Source organism: Podarcis cretensis, assembly GCF_951804945.1.
Source record: "Podarcis cretensis genome assembly, chromosome: 16".
Taxonomy (NCBI): Eukaryota; Metazoa; Chordata; class Lepidosauria; order Squamata; family Lacertidae; genus Podarcis; species Podarcis cretensis.
This window is the reverse complement of record NC_137186.1, coordinates 9,067,087-9,080,118: the sequence shown is the minus strand read 5'-3', so window position 1 is coordinate 9,080,118 and position 13,032 is coordinate 9,067,087. Positions and strand designations below refer to the sequence as shown.

The 13,032-nt window shown below is 46.2% G+C and overlaps 2 protein-coding genes across 6 annotated transcripts in view; one reads left to right on the top strand and one right to left on the bottom strand.

The window, feature by feature from the left end:
* The window catches only part of LOC307205768 (protein S100-A16-like), a 28,072-nt gene extending 24,207 nt beyond the window's left edge, over positions 1 to 3,865 (bottom strand). The window contains exon 1 of one of the 4 annotated variants that reach the window (XM_079958549.1): positions 3,728 to 3,865. The gene's annotated coding sequence lies outside the window, so the exon portion shown is untranslated. Of the gene's footprint in view, positions 1 to 1,483; positions 1,677 to 3,727 lie in introns of those variants that run through there. The other 3 variants (XM_079958551.1, XM_079958550.1, XM_079958548.1) reach the window with 3 other exon arrangements.
* A 2,407-nt stretch (positions 3,866 to 6,272) lies between these two features.
* LOC307205779 (protein S100-A13-like) lies at positions 6,273 to 9,122 on the top strand. Of its 2 annotated transcripts, XM_079958566.1 has the most exons (3): positions 6,273 to 6,429; positions 7,055 to 7,291; positions 8,818 to 9,122. In XM_079958566.1, exons 2-3 carry the CDS (start codon positions 7,139 to 7,141, stop codon positions 8,953 to 8,955), a joined length of 291 nt encoding a protein of 96 aa, XP_079814692.1. In that variant the 5' UTR covers positions 6,273 to 6,429; positions 7,055 to 7,138; the 3' UTR covers positions 8,956 to 9,122. The 2 variants fall into 2 exon arrangements, with proteins under 2 accessions (XP_079814692.1, XP_079814691.1); XM_079958565.1 differs by lacking the exon at positions 6,273 to 6,429 and having other exon boundaries at positions 7,048 to 7,291.
* Positions 9,123 to 13,032: the final 3,910 nt, after the last annotated feature.

Genomic DNA, 13,032 nt, shown 5'->3' with positions numbered 1-13,032 from the left:
AACCAAAGTGGAGAAGAGCGCAGCCCAGTGGGGAATCACGAGTTCTGCATGCAGAAGGGCCTAGATTCAACCCCCGGAAGCTCCAGGTGGGCACGAGAGCGAATCCTGCCTGAAATCTCCGAGAGCCTCTCCCAGTCAGTGTGGACAGCACTAATGCCCTGACTCAAGTGTTTGGCAGCTTGCTCTGGTCCTTTCTTATCCAGCCCTTTCTTCACAGCCATGAGGACTGGTGCCTTACTTTATCAATAGGGCAATTTTGTTTTCTTTTTATTTCATGTGCAGTCGTAGCTCCGATCTCAAACGCCTTGGCTCCCAAACAAATTGGCTCACGAACGATCAAAACCCGGAAGTGAGTGTTCCGGTTGTCAAACAATTATCGGAAGCCTAACGTCCTGCGCGGCTTCCAATTGGCTGCAGGAGCTTCCTGCAGCCAATCGGAAGCCGCGCTTTGATTTCCGAACATTTTGGAAGTCGAATGGACTTCCGGAAGGGATTCCGTTCGACTTCCAAGGTATACATACCACCTTTTCCTCCAATGAGCTCAAAATGATGTACCTGGTTCTCCCCTCCTTGTTTTATCTGTACAACAGCCCTGCAAGGTGGCTGTGGCTAATTTGTAAATCACATCCTCCCTGTGTAGAAGGTTGGACCCCCAGAATCTCCAGGCAGGGCTGGGAGAGGGAGCGAGACTAACTTCTGGAAACCCTGGAGTGCAGTTGCCAGACCATGTAGGGCTCACTGAGCTAGATACACCAATGTCAGACAGAGATGAGTTAGTAGGGAATCCTTCGCCTTGTGTCAACTTAACTCACCTCGGTGGGCCTAGGGAATACCAATGAGGCAATTATATAAGACTGGCATCAGCCCAACTCAAATCAAGACCCAGTGGCTTGGCAATGTAAAGGGACCCCTGACCATTAGGTCCAGTCGTGGCCGACTCTGGGGTTGCGGCGCTCATCTCGCTTTATTGGCCGAGGGAGCCGGAGTACAGCTTCCGGGTCATGTGGCCAGCATGACTAAGCCTCCTCTGGCGAACCAGAGCAGCGCACGGAAACACCGTTTACCTTCCCGCCAGAGCGGTACCTATTTATCTACTTGCACTTTGACATGTTTTCGAAATGCTAGGTTGGCAGGAGCAGGGACCAAGCAACGGGAGCTCACCCTGTCGCGGGGATTTGAACCGCCAACCTTCTGATCGGCAAGTCCTAGGCTCTGTGGTTTAACCCACAGCGCCACCCACGTCCCTGGCTTGGCAAGACCCTTCCCCAAACACCAGATCTGAGTTCTTCATTCCCGATTCCTTCCCCCTCCCTCCCGCCTCTTTTATACCAGATGTTTTCCCTTCTGTGGAGTCATTTCTTTGGCATGCCGGCGGGACAATGGCCTGCAGAGACACGTCCTTTTGCTCAGAGTTTGAAAGAAAGTTTTGCATTTCACCCTTTCCGGCCCGTCCGATAAGCAAATGGACAGCGGCATGTTGAACATTCCTTACCTCACAGAATTGCCGAGTGTGTGGCGTGTTGGCCAAATAAATCTGGGTCTGTCTGTCTGTCTCAGTCCTGTTCCCCCAGCGCTTTGTCAGAGTGGTGGGTTCTATTAGATTAGGCACCTCCCAGCTCCAGTTTAGGTACCTACGTCACGAGGCCGGCTCCCGTTTCCTTTTAAAGAGGAACATTCCCTCTCACCCCCACTTTCCTCAGACACTCCCTTTGGGACTTTTCCTCCAAATAGCACTGCACGGCCCACCTGGCACTGGGATCAGGAAGCAAGCCAGAGACCAAGGCCCTTGCAAAATCATAATATCCTGTGCTCAAAGGCAACTGCACTGGTTACTGATTTGTTACAAGCTGGGACAAGTTCAAGCTGTTGCTGTTAGTAGTAAATAAAGCCCTTAACAACTTGGGACCAGTTCACCCGCGAGATAGCCTTGCCCCACGGCAGGCAAGTGGGGCCACATAAGACCCATTCCATCATTGGAAGAAATCAATATTTTAGTGTGCCTATTGCCATCTCTGAATTCTGTTTTTGGCACCTGCTGGAATCATGCTGATCTTCTGATGTTAAGAAAGTTGGTGCAAATTTTGATCTGGATTTAATTTGCTGAAGTTTTAAATTATCGCCGTTAATTATTATTGGTGATTTTTTCTTTTTTTTTGTAAATCGCTTTGACTTTTTTTAAAAAAACAAACAAACAGTCAAGTGGTGAATAAGCTTTTGTGAAACAAAGAAATATAGAAGAATGGGACCAAGGAGAAGAGTGGGTGGAAGAAGATTGGAAAAAATTCAAAGTTTATCTTCAAAAATATTGCAAAATTAAGGATTGTTAGAAAGATGTTGGGAAAAGAAAATTATGTGGTTTTAGTAGAAATGACATAAAGGATTAAGTAAAAATGAGTTGGTGAAAGAGAGAATGTAAAATTATAGTATATTAAGACAAATTATTAAGATAAAAATAAGGTTGGGAGGATTTGCTGAAATAACAAATTGAATTAGAATACAAAAATGGGAGGTGTGAGGAGGTCAAGGAAATAAGTGAATGTAAGCAAGTGATGTACAGGTTTGACTGGTTTTTTTAATCTTTTTTTCTGTTTTATGGTTTTTGATGATGTTTTTCTTTTATATATGTACTGTTTTTTCGTTTTTTCTTTAATTGTTATTACTTTTATCTCTTTTTTGTAATCTTTAAAATCTTAATAAAAAATTATTTATATTAAAAAAAAAAAGAAATATAGAAGAATGGGCTTTCTCATTCTTCCTGCTGGAAATACAGAGTAAGGAATCTCAGCTAAAGCATCCATGAGAGATGGCCCTCCAACCGCTTCTTTAAAAATCTCCAAGGTTTTTGGAGACTATTCCACTGTTGAACAGCTCTTACTGTTGGAAGGCGGGAAGGTAAATGATGTTTTTGTGCGCTCTGGTTTCCGTCACGGCGTTCTGCTGCACCAGAAGCGGTTTAGTCCTGCTGGCCACATGACCTGGAAAGCTGTCTGTGGACAAACGCCGGCTCCCTCGGCCTGAAAGTGAGATGAGCGCCACAACGCCATAGTTGCCTTTGACTGGACTTAACCACCCAGAGGTCCTTTACCTTACATACTGTACAGCAACACAAATATTATTTGGCTAAAATGTGGATAGCAATACACACACACACACACACACACACACACACATATATCCTCTTTTAAGTTTCATGGGGACGCGGGTGGCTCTGTGGTCTAAACCACTGAGCCTCTTGGGCTTCCTGATCAGAAGGTCAGCGGTTTGAATCCCCATAACAGGGTGAGCTCCTGTTGCTCTGTCCCAGCTCCTGCCAACTTAGCAGTTTGAAAGCACACCAGTGCAAGTAGATAAATAGGTACCATCGTGGCGGGAAGATAAACGGTGTTTCCATGCACTCTGACACTCATCACTGTCCTCCATGCACCAGTAGCGGTTTAGTCATGCTGGCCACGTGACCTGGAAAGCTGTCTGTGGACAAATGCCGGTTCCCTCAGCCTTAAAAGCGAGATGAGCGCCATAACCCCATAGTCGCCTTTGACTGGACTTAACCGTCCAGGGTCCTTTACAGTTTCAAGCCCCTATTACCATTTATTACCAATCTGATCGGCAAGCCCTAGGCTCTGTGGTTTAGACTACAGCGCCACTTGCGTCCCTAGCATTTTGTCATAGGGTCCTCTAAAGGAAGCCTTTCCCCACCTACCTGATAAGCAAACGGGCTGCCACTTACCTTGCAGAACGGCGGTTTGTGCGGTGTGCGTTACGTCGGCCAAAGACTCCTGCACCCGTCTCTCTGTCTGTCTCGTCAGAGTTTGCTAGAGGAAGGCTAGAGGAAATTGGGCGTCTCAAACTTCTCACCCAGCTGAGGCTGGCTCCAACTTCCTTTGAAAGAGAAAAATTCCCTCCCTGCTCTTTGTTCCAGGGGCGTTCCTCCAGGTTAATCTCTGCAACTCACTTGACACTGGAATCAGGGAGCAATGAAGAAAGCCATAAAGTTGCAAAATCAGAGAATCTTGTAATTCTTGCAGGAGAGACGGAGTATCACTCCGTGACAGAGTGCAAGGTGAAAAGTATGGCTGCATACCCTCCAACCTTTCTCCGAAATAGCTAAAATGTATAAGACAAAAACAAATCTGTGCTGGAGGTGTGGTGAAACAGAGGGGACACTTATACATGTTTGGTGGACCTGTGAAAAAATCAAAAGCTTCTGGAATATAGCATATGATGAGCTTAAAAAAATGTTTAACTTTATGAAAAATACAGAAGCTTTTCTACTAGGGATAACAGACACAGGAATAGCAAGAGAAGATCAGAAAATATTCCTCTATGCCACAGGAGCGGCAAGGATCCTAATTGCTAAAAACTGGAAAAAAGAAATCTGTGCCAACAAAAAGGGAATGGCAAGACAAACCGTTATATATATTGAACTGGCTAGATTAACAGAGGCAATTAGAGATCACCCTAGACAAGAGTTTCAAAAAGCATGGGGGAAATGCAGAGAATACGTCACAAAACAGTGCCCTAAAATACATACTTGGACTTGTTTCGATTAATGACTGCAGGAGACTTTGTGGATATTTAAGTTATAATTAGAAAAATCTTAATAATTATTCATAAAGGAAACAGCTTATAAGAAGTGAATAATGAGGCCAGATACAGGATAAAGGAAGTCTTTTATTTGGTTGTTTGTATTGTTGTATGTTATGTTTATTGTGTTTCTGTATTGGGGGGTTGGGGGGGTTATGTTACGTTGTAAATAAAATTTCCAATAAAAATAAAAATTAATAATGAAAATAGGGGCGTCCCATTCCATAAAGGTAACTTTACTAATTATACCCCACCCATCTTATTGGGTTGCCCCAGCCACTCTGGGCGGCTTCCGACATAAATAAAAACATAATAAAACGTCAAACTTTAAAAAACTTCCCAATACAGGGTTGCCTTCCGATGTCTTCTACAGGTTGTATAGTTACTTATCTCCTTGGCTTGGGGATCAGATAACTCCATACCCTCCAACAATTCTCCATTGAAAATAGGGACGTCCTAAGGAAAAGCGGGACATTCTGGGATCAAATGAGAAAACAGGACGGCTTCTCTAAATCAGGGATGTCCCTGGAAAATAGGGACACTTGGAGGGTCTGTGAATAGAAAGAACAGTCAGGGTGTATTTGATTCATTTTTTTAAAAAAGCATATTTTACACCACCTAAAAACAAAACCCCCAACAACTTAGCCTTCAGTCAGTGGTTTTGGGAGCTTTTGTCCTTGATAGGTTTCCAGGATCTTGAAATATTTCCTTTCTGGTTCTCCAGAATAGGGACAGGGTAGCTGTGGAACTTCAGCCATGGTTGGCGTCCAAATCACTTCAGTCCCAGGCAGCTAGCCTAGCCAATGTTCAGAGGATTGGAACTATTTACTGACTTTCTTTCAAAAAATAAATAAATTGTACACCACTTGATTGCAAAAAGAAAGAAAGGAACACCTTTCCCTCAAAGCAGTTTCCGAAAAAGCTGAAACTATAAACTTATGGATAAGAAGAATGAACGGCGAGATTTTTTTTTTAAAAAATAAGTTTTATTGATTTTCTTTCTTGCAACAAATATCCATCATCTTTACTAAACATTCATTTTCCAATTTCCCCCCTCCCTGTTGACTTCCCTCAACCTCCATTTCTGGTTTGTTTATTATATTTATTTATTGATGTATGTATCATTTATACATCAAATGATACAATCTACTATTTGTATACAATACTACGTTTTCCCATTGTTCTATTTCTTGCTCTCTGTAAATAAAGTCGTAAATGTTTATTTAAATCCTGCCAGTGAGTCCATGTTTTTTAGCTGTTTCTGCAAATATGTTGTAAAGGGTTCCCATTCTTTTTCAAAGTCACTATTGTCCTTTTCACGCAACTTGTCCGTTAATTTTGCGAATTCTGCATAGTTCATCAACTTTTCTTGCAGTTGCTCTTTGTATGGTACTTCTCCAGTCTTCCAATTTTGTGCAATTAACATTCTTGCTGCTGTTGTAGCATACATAAATAACGTCCGTTTTTCCTTCGGCAGCTCTTGTCCCAAAATACCTGACGAAAAAGCTTTGAAATGTGGCGATGACCAGCCTTTGCATGCATGAGATCCTGTGCTCTTGTTGCTGGGCTCCCATCTCCCTTGCTTGGTTGGGTCCCTAAACTGGCACACAAACAAATGGTGTGTGTGTGTGTGTGTGTGTGTGTGTGTGTGTGTGTGTGACTAGGCTGGCAGCATGGATGTTGGGCTTTATGGCTGCTGGCAAGCAAAAAGGCAGTTGGCTCAGAACCTTTGAACACACAAAACACCCTTCGCTCTCTGCCTGATTCAAGCTGCCCTCATCGGTATGAGAACCATCGCGTTGCTTCCTCGCTGGCATTCAGAGCTTGCAAGTGAACATCTTTCAGGTAAGTGGCAACCCTTTTGGAGGAGAGGGGGCAAGATTTCAGCTTGTGACAAAGGCTGATCTCCCCCGCTTTGCTATAGGGAGTGTGTATGTGTGTGTGAAGGGTTAAACCACAGAGCCTAGGACTTGCCGATCAGAAGGTCGGCAGTTCGAATCCCCGCAACAGAGTGAGCTTCCGTTGCTCGGTCCCTGCTCCTGCCAACCTAGCAGTTCGAAAGCACGCCAGTGCAAGTAGATAAATAGGTACCACTCTGGCGGGAAGGTAAAAGGCATTTCCGTGTTCTGCTCTGGTTCTCCAGAAGCGGCTTAGTCATGCTGGCCACATGACCTGGAAGCTGTACTCCGGCTCCCTCGGCCAATAAAGCGAGATGAGCGCCACAACCCCAGAGTCGGCCACGACTGGACCGAATGGTCAGGGGTCCCTTTATCTTTATGTGTGTGGGGGAATGTGGCAAATTCTTCTGAAAAGCTGTCGAAAGCTGTGATTCCTGCATTTGCAGACGGTTGGGCTGGATTAACCTTTCCAACTTGGCAATCCTGTGATCCCACGAAAGCAGCGAGTAACTCGCCACCCCTGCATTTTGCTGCTCTCCATGCATTTTCCCCCTTCTTCTCTTACACAGCAGCATCAACCACACATAATCCCCATTCCTTGACCGATAGCCTCATCGAGGGAGGGAGGGAGGAGCCCAACAGCGCTCAGTCACAAGATGGCCAGCGAGGATACGTCGCAGATGGTGATGGCCATCAATAAAATCGTCAGCATCTTATTGGTCCATACGGCCGCCGAGGGCAAGAAGGAGACACTGACGGCCGGTCAGTTCAAGGCGCTTGTGAACAAGCAGCTCCCTAACTTCATGAAGGTAGGGTGGGGTCAAAGGGCAAGGGCAGGAGGGCAAAGGGAGGCTATTTTTTAGGTCAAAAGCAGTGCAAGCAAAAGTATTTTGCTGTTTAAGATCAAGGAAAAGATGGGGACCATTGACTTCTCATTTCAGAAGCTTTGTAGACCAGGGAACCTTTTTTCTGAATTAGGGCCACATTTCCTTCCAGTCAACTTTTGGGGGGCTTTATCACTAGTCACAAAATTAAAAGACGCCTGCTTCTTGGGAGAAAAGCAATGACAAACCTAGACAGCATCTTAAAAAGCAGAGACATCACCTTGCCAACAAAGGTCCGTATAGTTAAAGCTATGGTTTTCCCAGTAGTGATGTATGGAAGTGAGAGCTGGACCATAAAGAAGGCTGATCGCCGAAGAATGGATGCTTTTGAATTCTGGTGCTGGAGGAGACTCTTGAGAGTCCCATGGACTGCAAGAAGATCAAACCTATCCATTCTGAAGGAAATCAGCCCTGAGTGCTCACTGGAAGGACAGATCCTGAAGCTGAGGCTCCAATACTGTGGCCACCTCATGAGAAGAGAAGACTCCCTGGAAAAGACCCTGATGTTGGGAAAGATGGAGGGCACAAGGAGAAGGGGACGACAGAGGACGAGATGGTTGGACAGTGTTCTCGAAGCTACCAGCATGAGTTTGACCAAACTGCGGGAGGCAGTGGAAGACAGGAGTGCCTGGCGTGCTCTGGTCCATGGGATCATGAAGAGTTGGACACAACTAAACAACTAAACAACAACAAGAAAATCACTGTGGTGGGCGGGGCCAGAGGCAACAGTGGGTGGAGAATAGGATGCTCGGATGCTGAGCTCTAGGAAGAGGAGAAGAGAGAGGGTAAATAATTCCTTCTCCTTTTTCTCCATGTCTTGCACGATTTTACAAATGGCTCCTGCAACAAAATGGCGGTTGTGGGAACTGCTCCTGTTTGCTGCTCCTGCCAGTCAGCCAGCCACGCCCTTCTGAAAGATATTCCATTCCATTTCCACAACTTTCCCTCCTATATGGTCAGCCAGCATTCCATCACCACGGAGCATGCTCAGTCCTCATGGGATGTTTTCAGGGCTTGTTGTTGTTGTTCTGCAAACCTTGGGGTATCCCTGAGTCTGCCAATACCTCAATCTCTTGCCATTTTTGTCGCACACGCCTCATGAACGTGGAAAATGGCAGGAATAATTGTGCAAGCAGTTTCATAGGGTGGTAGCCGATACTCATCCTAACTCAGAGGAGACCCACTGAAAATTAACTTAAGCTCATTCATTTCAGTGGGTCTACTCTGAGAACCAGGCAGAGGGCCTTTTAGAGGACATCTGAAAGCAGCCCTGTATCAGGAAGTTTTTTATTATGTTTTGATATGTTTTGAAAGCTGGGGCAACCCAGCCCGATGGGCAGGGAATACGTAAATAATAAAATTCTTATTCTTATTCAGCTGAATCCATCCAGAGAGAGACAATCTCTCACTGACTGTTTCTGAGCTTTCCATTCCTCTTGCCTCTTCTGTAGGATGCTGGCGATCTCGATGAGAAGATGAGAAGCTTGGGGACCGACAGTGACGGGGAGCTGGAATTTACGTCATACTGGAAACTGATGACAGAGATATCCAAGAAGCTCAAGGAGGGGGAATTGGGGAATATAAAGTGAAATTTGGGGTATACCTGCATGTTTCTGGGTGTGGGTAAGAGAGAGGTGAGTGGGTGGTACCAGGAAATATTGATGCCAGGACTAGCAGGAGGATGAAAATACTATGACATATCAATCAATCTCTTGGCCAGTTGCAACAATTCGAATAAAAGCCTTTGCTCTGAGAAGCTGCTGCCTGTTGCTTGCTTGGTGGCACAAAAGCTCATACCAATAACAAACTTAGTTGGTCTCTAAGGTGCTACTGGAAGGAATTTTTTAATTTTGTCTTGACTATGGCTGACCAACATGGCTACCTACCTATTCATTTAGAGAGGCCACTGTACTCCCTGCTGCCCTCTGGTGCTCAGGGCGCAGAACTGCACAAACCTCCACCTTGGTTCAATGTGAATTTCAAAGTGTGAATCAGGTTCAACCGCAAACAGAATGGAATTTCTTCCCACATCCTTATAAGTTAATTGGCTATAAACCACCAACACCCTGGTATCTGCCCATGTCCTTTTGGGAAGAAAACAAAATTGTGTGCTTCCGAGACAAAGCGGGAGGGAGAGGCTGATCTTATTTCTTTCTTATAAGGGGTGAAGTGAGAGGGCAGGGGCTTAATTTAAAGGGAGTCTGCGCCTCCACATGGGGAGTGTGTTTGCAGGGCCCAAGGCATGGACTCCTTGAGATTCCCTTCAGGAAAACAGACCGGCATGAATACACAGACAAAACCTCTAGGTCAATCTGGTTTTCAAGTTTCTCTGGATTTTCCTTACAGTTTACAAATCAACAGAGAGTGTAGTGGTCATGTAGGGTTGCTATGAGGAATTATGAAAAATGAAGCAAGCCATTGTGTCAGCGGTGAAAGCATAGCTTTGACTGGGTTTGGGTCATTGACATGATTTCTGATCAACCCCACAAGCCTCTGCATCTCTGCCCCATTTTCTCTATGCCTGGCAGTCACCTGCAAAGCATTGCAACACAGACCAGTTGCTTACCAGGCATCCTGGGTACATAAAGATAAGGAGGAAATAATAATAATAATAATAATAATAATAATAATAATAATAATAATAATGGTGATAGTTTATTTATACCCCGCCCATCTGGCTGGGCTTCCCCAGCCACTCTGGGTGGCTTCCAACACAATATTAAAATACTGTAATACATCAAACATTAAAAGCTTCCCTAAACAGGGCTGCCTTCAGATGTCTTCTAAAAGTCTGGTAGTTGTTGTTCTCTTTGACATCTGGTGGGAGGGTGTTCCACAGGGAGGGTGCCACTACCGAGAAGGCCCTCTGCCTGGTTCCCTGTAACTTGGCTTCTCGCAGTGAGGGAACCGCCAGAAGGCGCTGGACCTCAGTGTCCGGGCAGAACGATGGGGGTGGAGATGTTCCTTCAGGTATACTGGGCCCAGGCTGTTTAGGGCTTTAAAGGTCAGCACCAACACTTCGAATTGTGCTCGGAAACATACTGGGAGCCAATGTAGGTCTTTCAGGACTGGTGTTATGTGGTCTCGGTGGCCGCTCTCAGTCACCAGGCTAGCTGCTGTGTTCTGGATTAGTTGTAGTTTCTGGGTCACCTTCAAAGGTAGCCCCACGTAGAGTGCATTGCAGTAGTCCAAGCGGGAGATAACCAGAGCATGCACCACTCTGGCGAGACAGTCCGCAGGCAGATAGGGTCTCAGCCTACATACCAGATGGAGCTGGTAAACAGCTGCCTTGGACACAGAATTGACCTGCGCCTCCATGGACAGCTGTGAGTCCAAAATGACTCCCAGGCTGCGCACCTGGTCCTTCAGGGGCACAGTTACCCCATTCAGGACCAGGGAATCCTCCACACCTGCCCACCTCCTGTCCCCCCCCCAAACAGTACTTCTGTCTTGTCAGGATTCAACCTCAGTCTATTAGCTTTGATGTAGCTTTTGTTAATCTTTAGGTAGATCTTTGGGCCGGGAACAGAGTTCACATGGAGGTCGTAAAATGCTTGTCTTTCCTTTCCTATGGGTTTATTACCTCCAGGGTTTGCTAAATGCATTCCTCCTTGGTTCCCGTTTATTTAGCTTAAACATGTATGCATGCTCAAATAGTAAATAGTTCTTCATAGTTAAGATCTGACTTTGTCCCCATGTGGGGATTTTTTTGAAATGCTCAGAGGAAATCTGATTGGTTCTTACAAATGCTGTGTTAAAGTTCTTTTGTTAATAAAAACGACCTGGGCCAGGGAGTGGGATATGCACCTTCTTCCAGGGTCTTGCTGGTCAAGCCTTGTGTCTATTGTATTAATCAGGGTCCAGTCCTTCCTTTGCCTTCAGAACACAACAAGAGAGATAGGTTCGTAGAGGTTTCTCCCCCGGCATCTGCTTTCATACCGCTAGGACTTGGGGTCACTTGATGAAAATGCTCTGACTTCTGTCAAGTCAGACAGAAGAAAATGCTTCACCCAACCCATGGTTAGTCTGTGGGATTCATTGTGCTGGTCGCTGGGACTTCCAGTTTGCTGCAGAAGCTAATGGCGGTGAGCTCCGTGTCGTCCGCTTGAAGGGTGAGATGGTTCAGGGCAAATAGAGCCTTGGGGGAGAGAGCCAGGGCTAGGCACCCCCCAAAAAAAAACCCATGGAGGAGTGGGGGGTCCTAGGGGTCTAGCAGAGCATGGGAACTCACCCCATTGAATTCCCCGGCTGTTTTACTGAGCGGGAGGAAGCGAGGAGGCTTGAGTCCGCTCACGGCTCCAACACACTCTATTGCCGATCGCCGTGATCTCAGATGGCTTTATTTAAGAGAGAGAGCGCCAGGGAGATGCATGGGTGTAGTGATCAGGTGGGATTGCTATGAGGAATTATAACAAATATAGAGTAAGCCATCTGTGTCAGCAATGAAAGCATTGCGGTGACTGGGTTTAAACTATTTTGATATGATTCTTGATCAATCCACACCTCTGCATCCCTGTTCCATTTCTCTTTCTTGACCAGTCCCGTACACAGACAGTTGCTTCGCCAGGCAGACATCCTGGGTCATCAAAGACAGTGGGCAGCTTCTTTGATGTAGCTTTTCTGATATGTTAATCTTAGGGCCGAGGGGACGCAGGTGGCACTGTGGGTTAAAGCCTCAGCGCCTAGGACTTGCCGATCGAAAGGTCGGCGGTTCGAATCCCTGCGGCGGGGTGCGCTCCCGCTGCTCGGTCCCAGCGCCTGCCAACCTAGCAGTTCGAAAGCACCTCCAGGTGCAAGTAGATAAATAGGGACGGCTTACCAGCGGGAAGGTAAACGGCGTTTCCGTGTGCAGCTCTGGCTCTGGCCAGAGCAGCGATGTCACGCTGGCCACGTGACCCGGAAGTGTCTCCGGACAGCGCTGGCCCCCGGCCTCTTAAGTGAGATGGGCGCACAACCCCAGAGTCTGTCAAGACTGGCCCGTACGGGCAGGGGTACCTTTACCTTTACCTTAATCTTAGGGCCAGGAAACAGATCTCACCTGCAGGTGATAATGATCGGCTGTCTTCCTGGCCATCCATCTTATCATGTTTATTGCTTGTTTATCACCTCCCGGGGTTCCCAAATGCACTCCTTTGTAGTTCTGTTTTATTTACCCCGTGCTTAATTAGTTTTGGTAGTTTAACTTTGTCCCCACGTGGGGTTTGTTGAAATGCTCAGAAGAAATCTGATTGGTTCTTACGAACACTCTGTAAAAAGCTCTTTTGTGAATAAAACGACCTGGGCCAGGGGCTGGAGACAGAGAGATTATTATACGCACCCTTCCCAGAGTCTTGCTGGTTCAAGCCTCTGTGTGTATTCTTACTAATCAGAGTTCAATCCTTCCTTTACTTTGGGAACACCTCAATGGGGGAAGAGGAGCTCATTGGACAGATAATAGCCAGACTAGCTACATGGAGCCTCCAGGTTGAGGGACTGCATATCTCAGCTGGTGACAAAGGGCAGGGATAGGCTGTTCGGGTCTGCCTGGCATAGGAGCACCCAGGAGTAGAATGTAGCAACTAGAAAAGTTTCATTGGGAATTCAGTGTCCTCAATGAGCACCGGAAGCTTGCTCGAGAAAGGTTACCCCCAAAAGGGAGAGGCAATCGCACGACTCTGACACTCTGA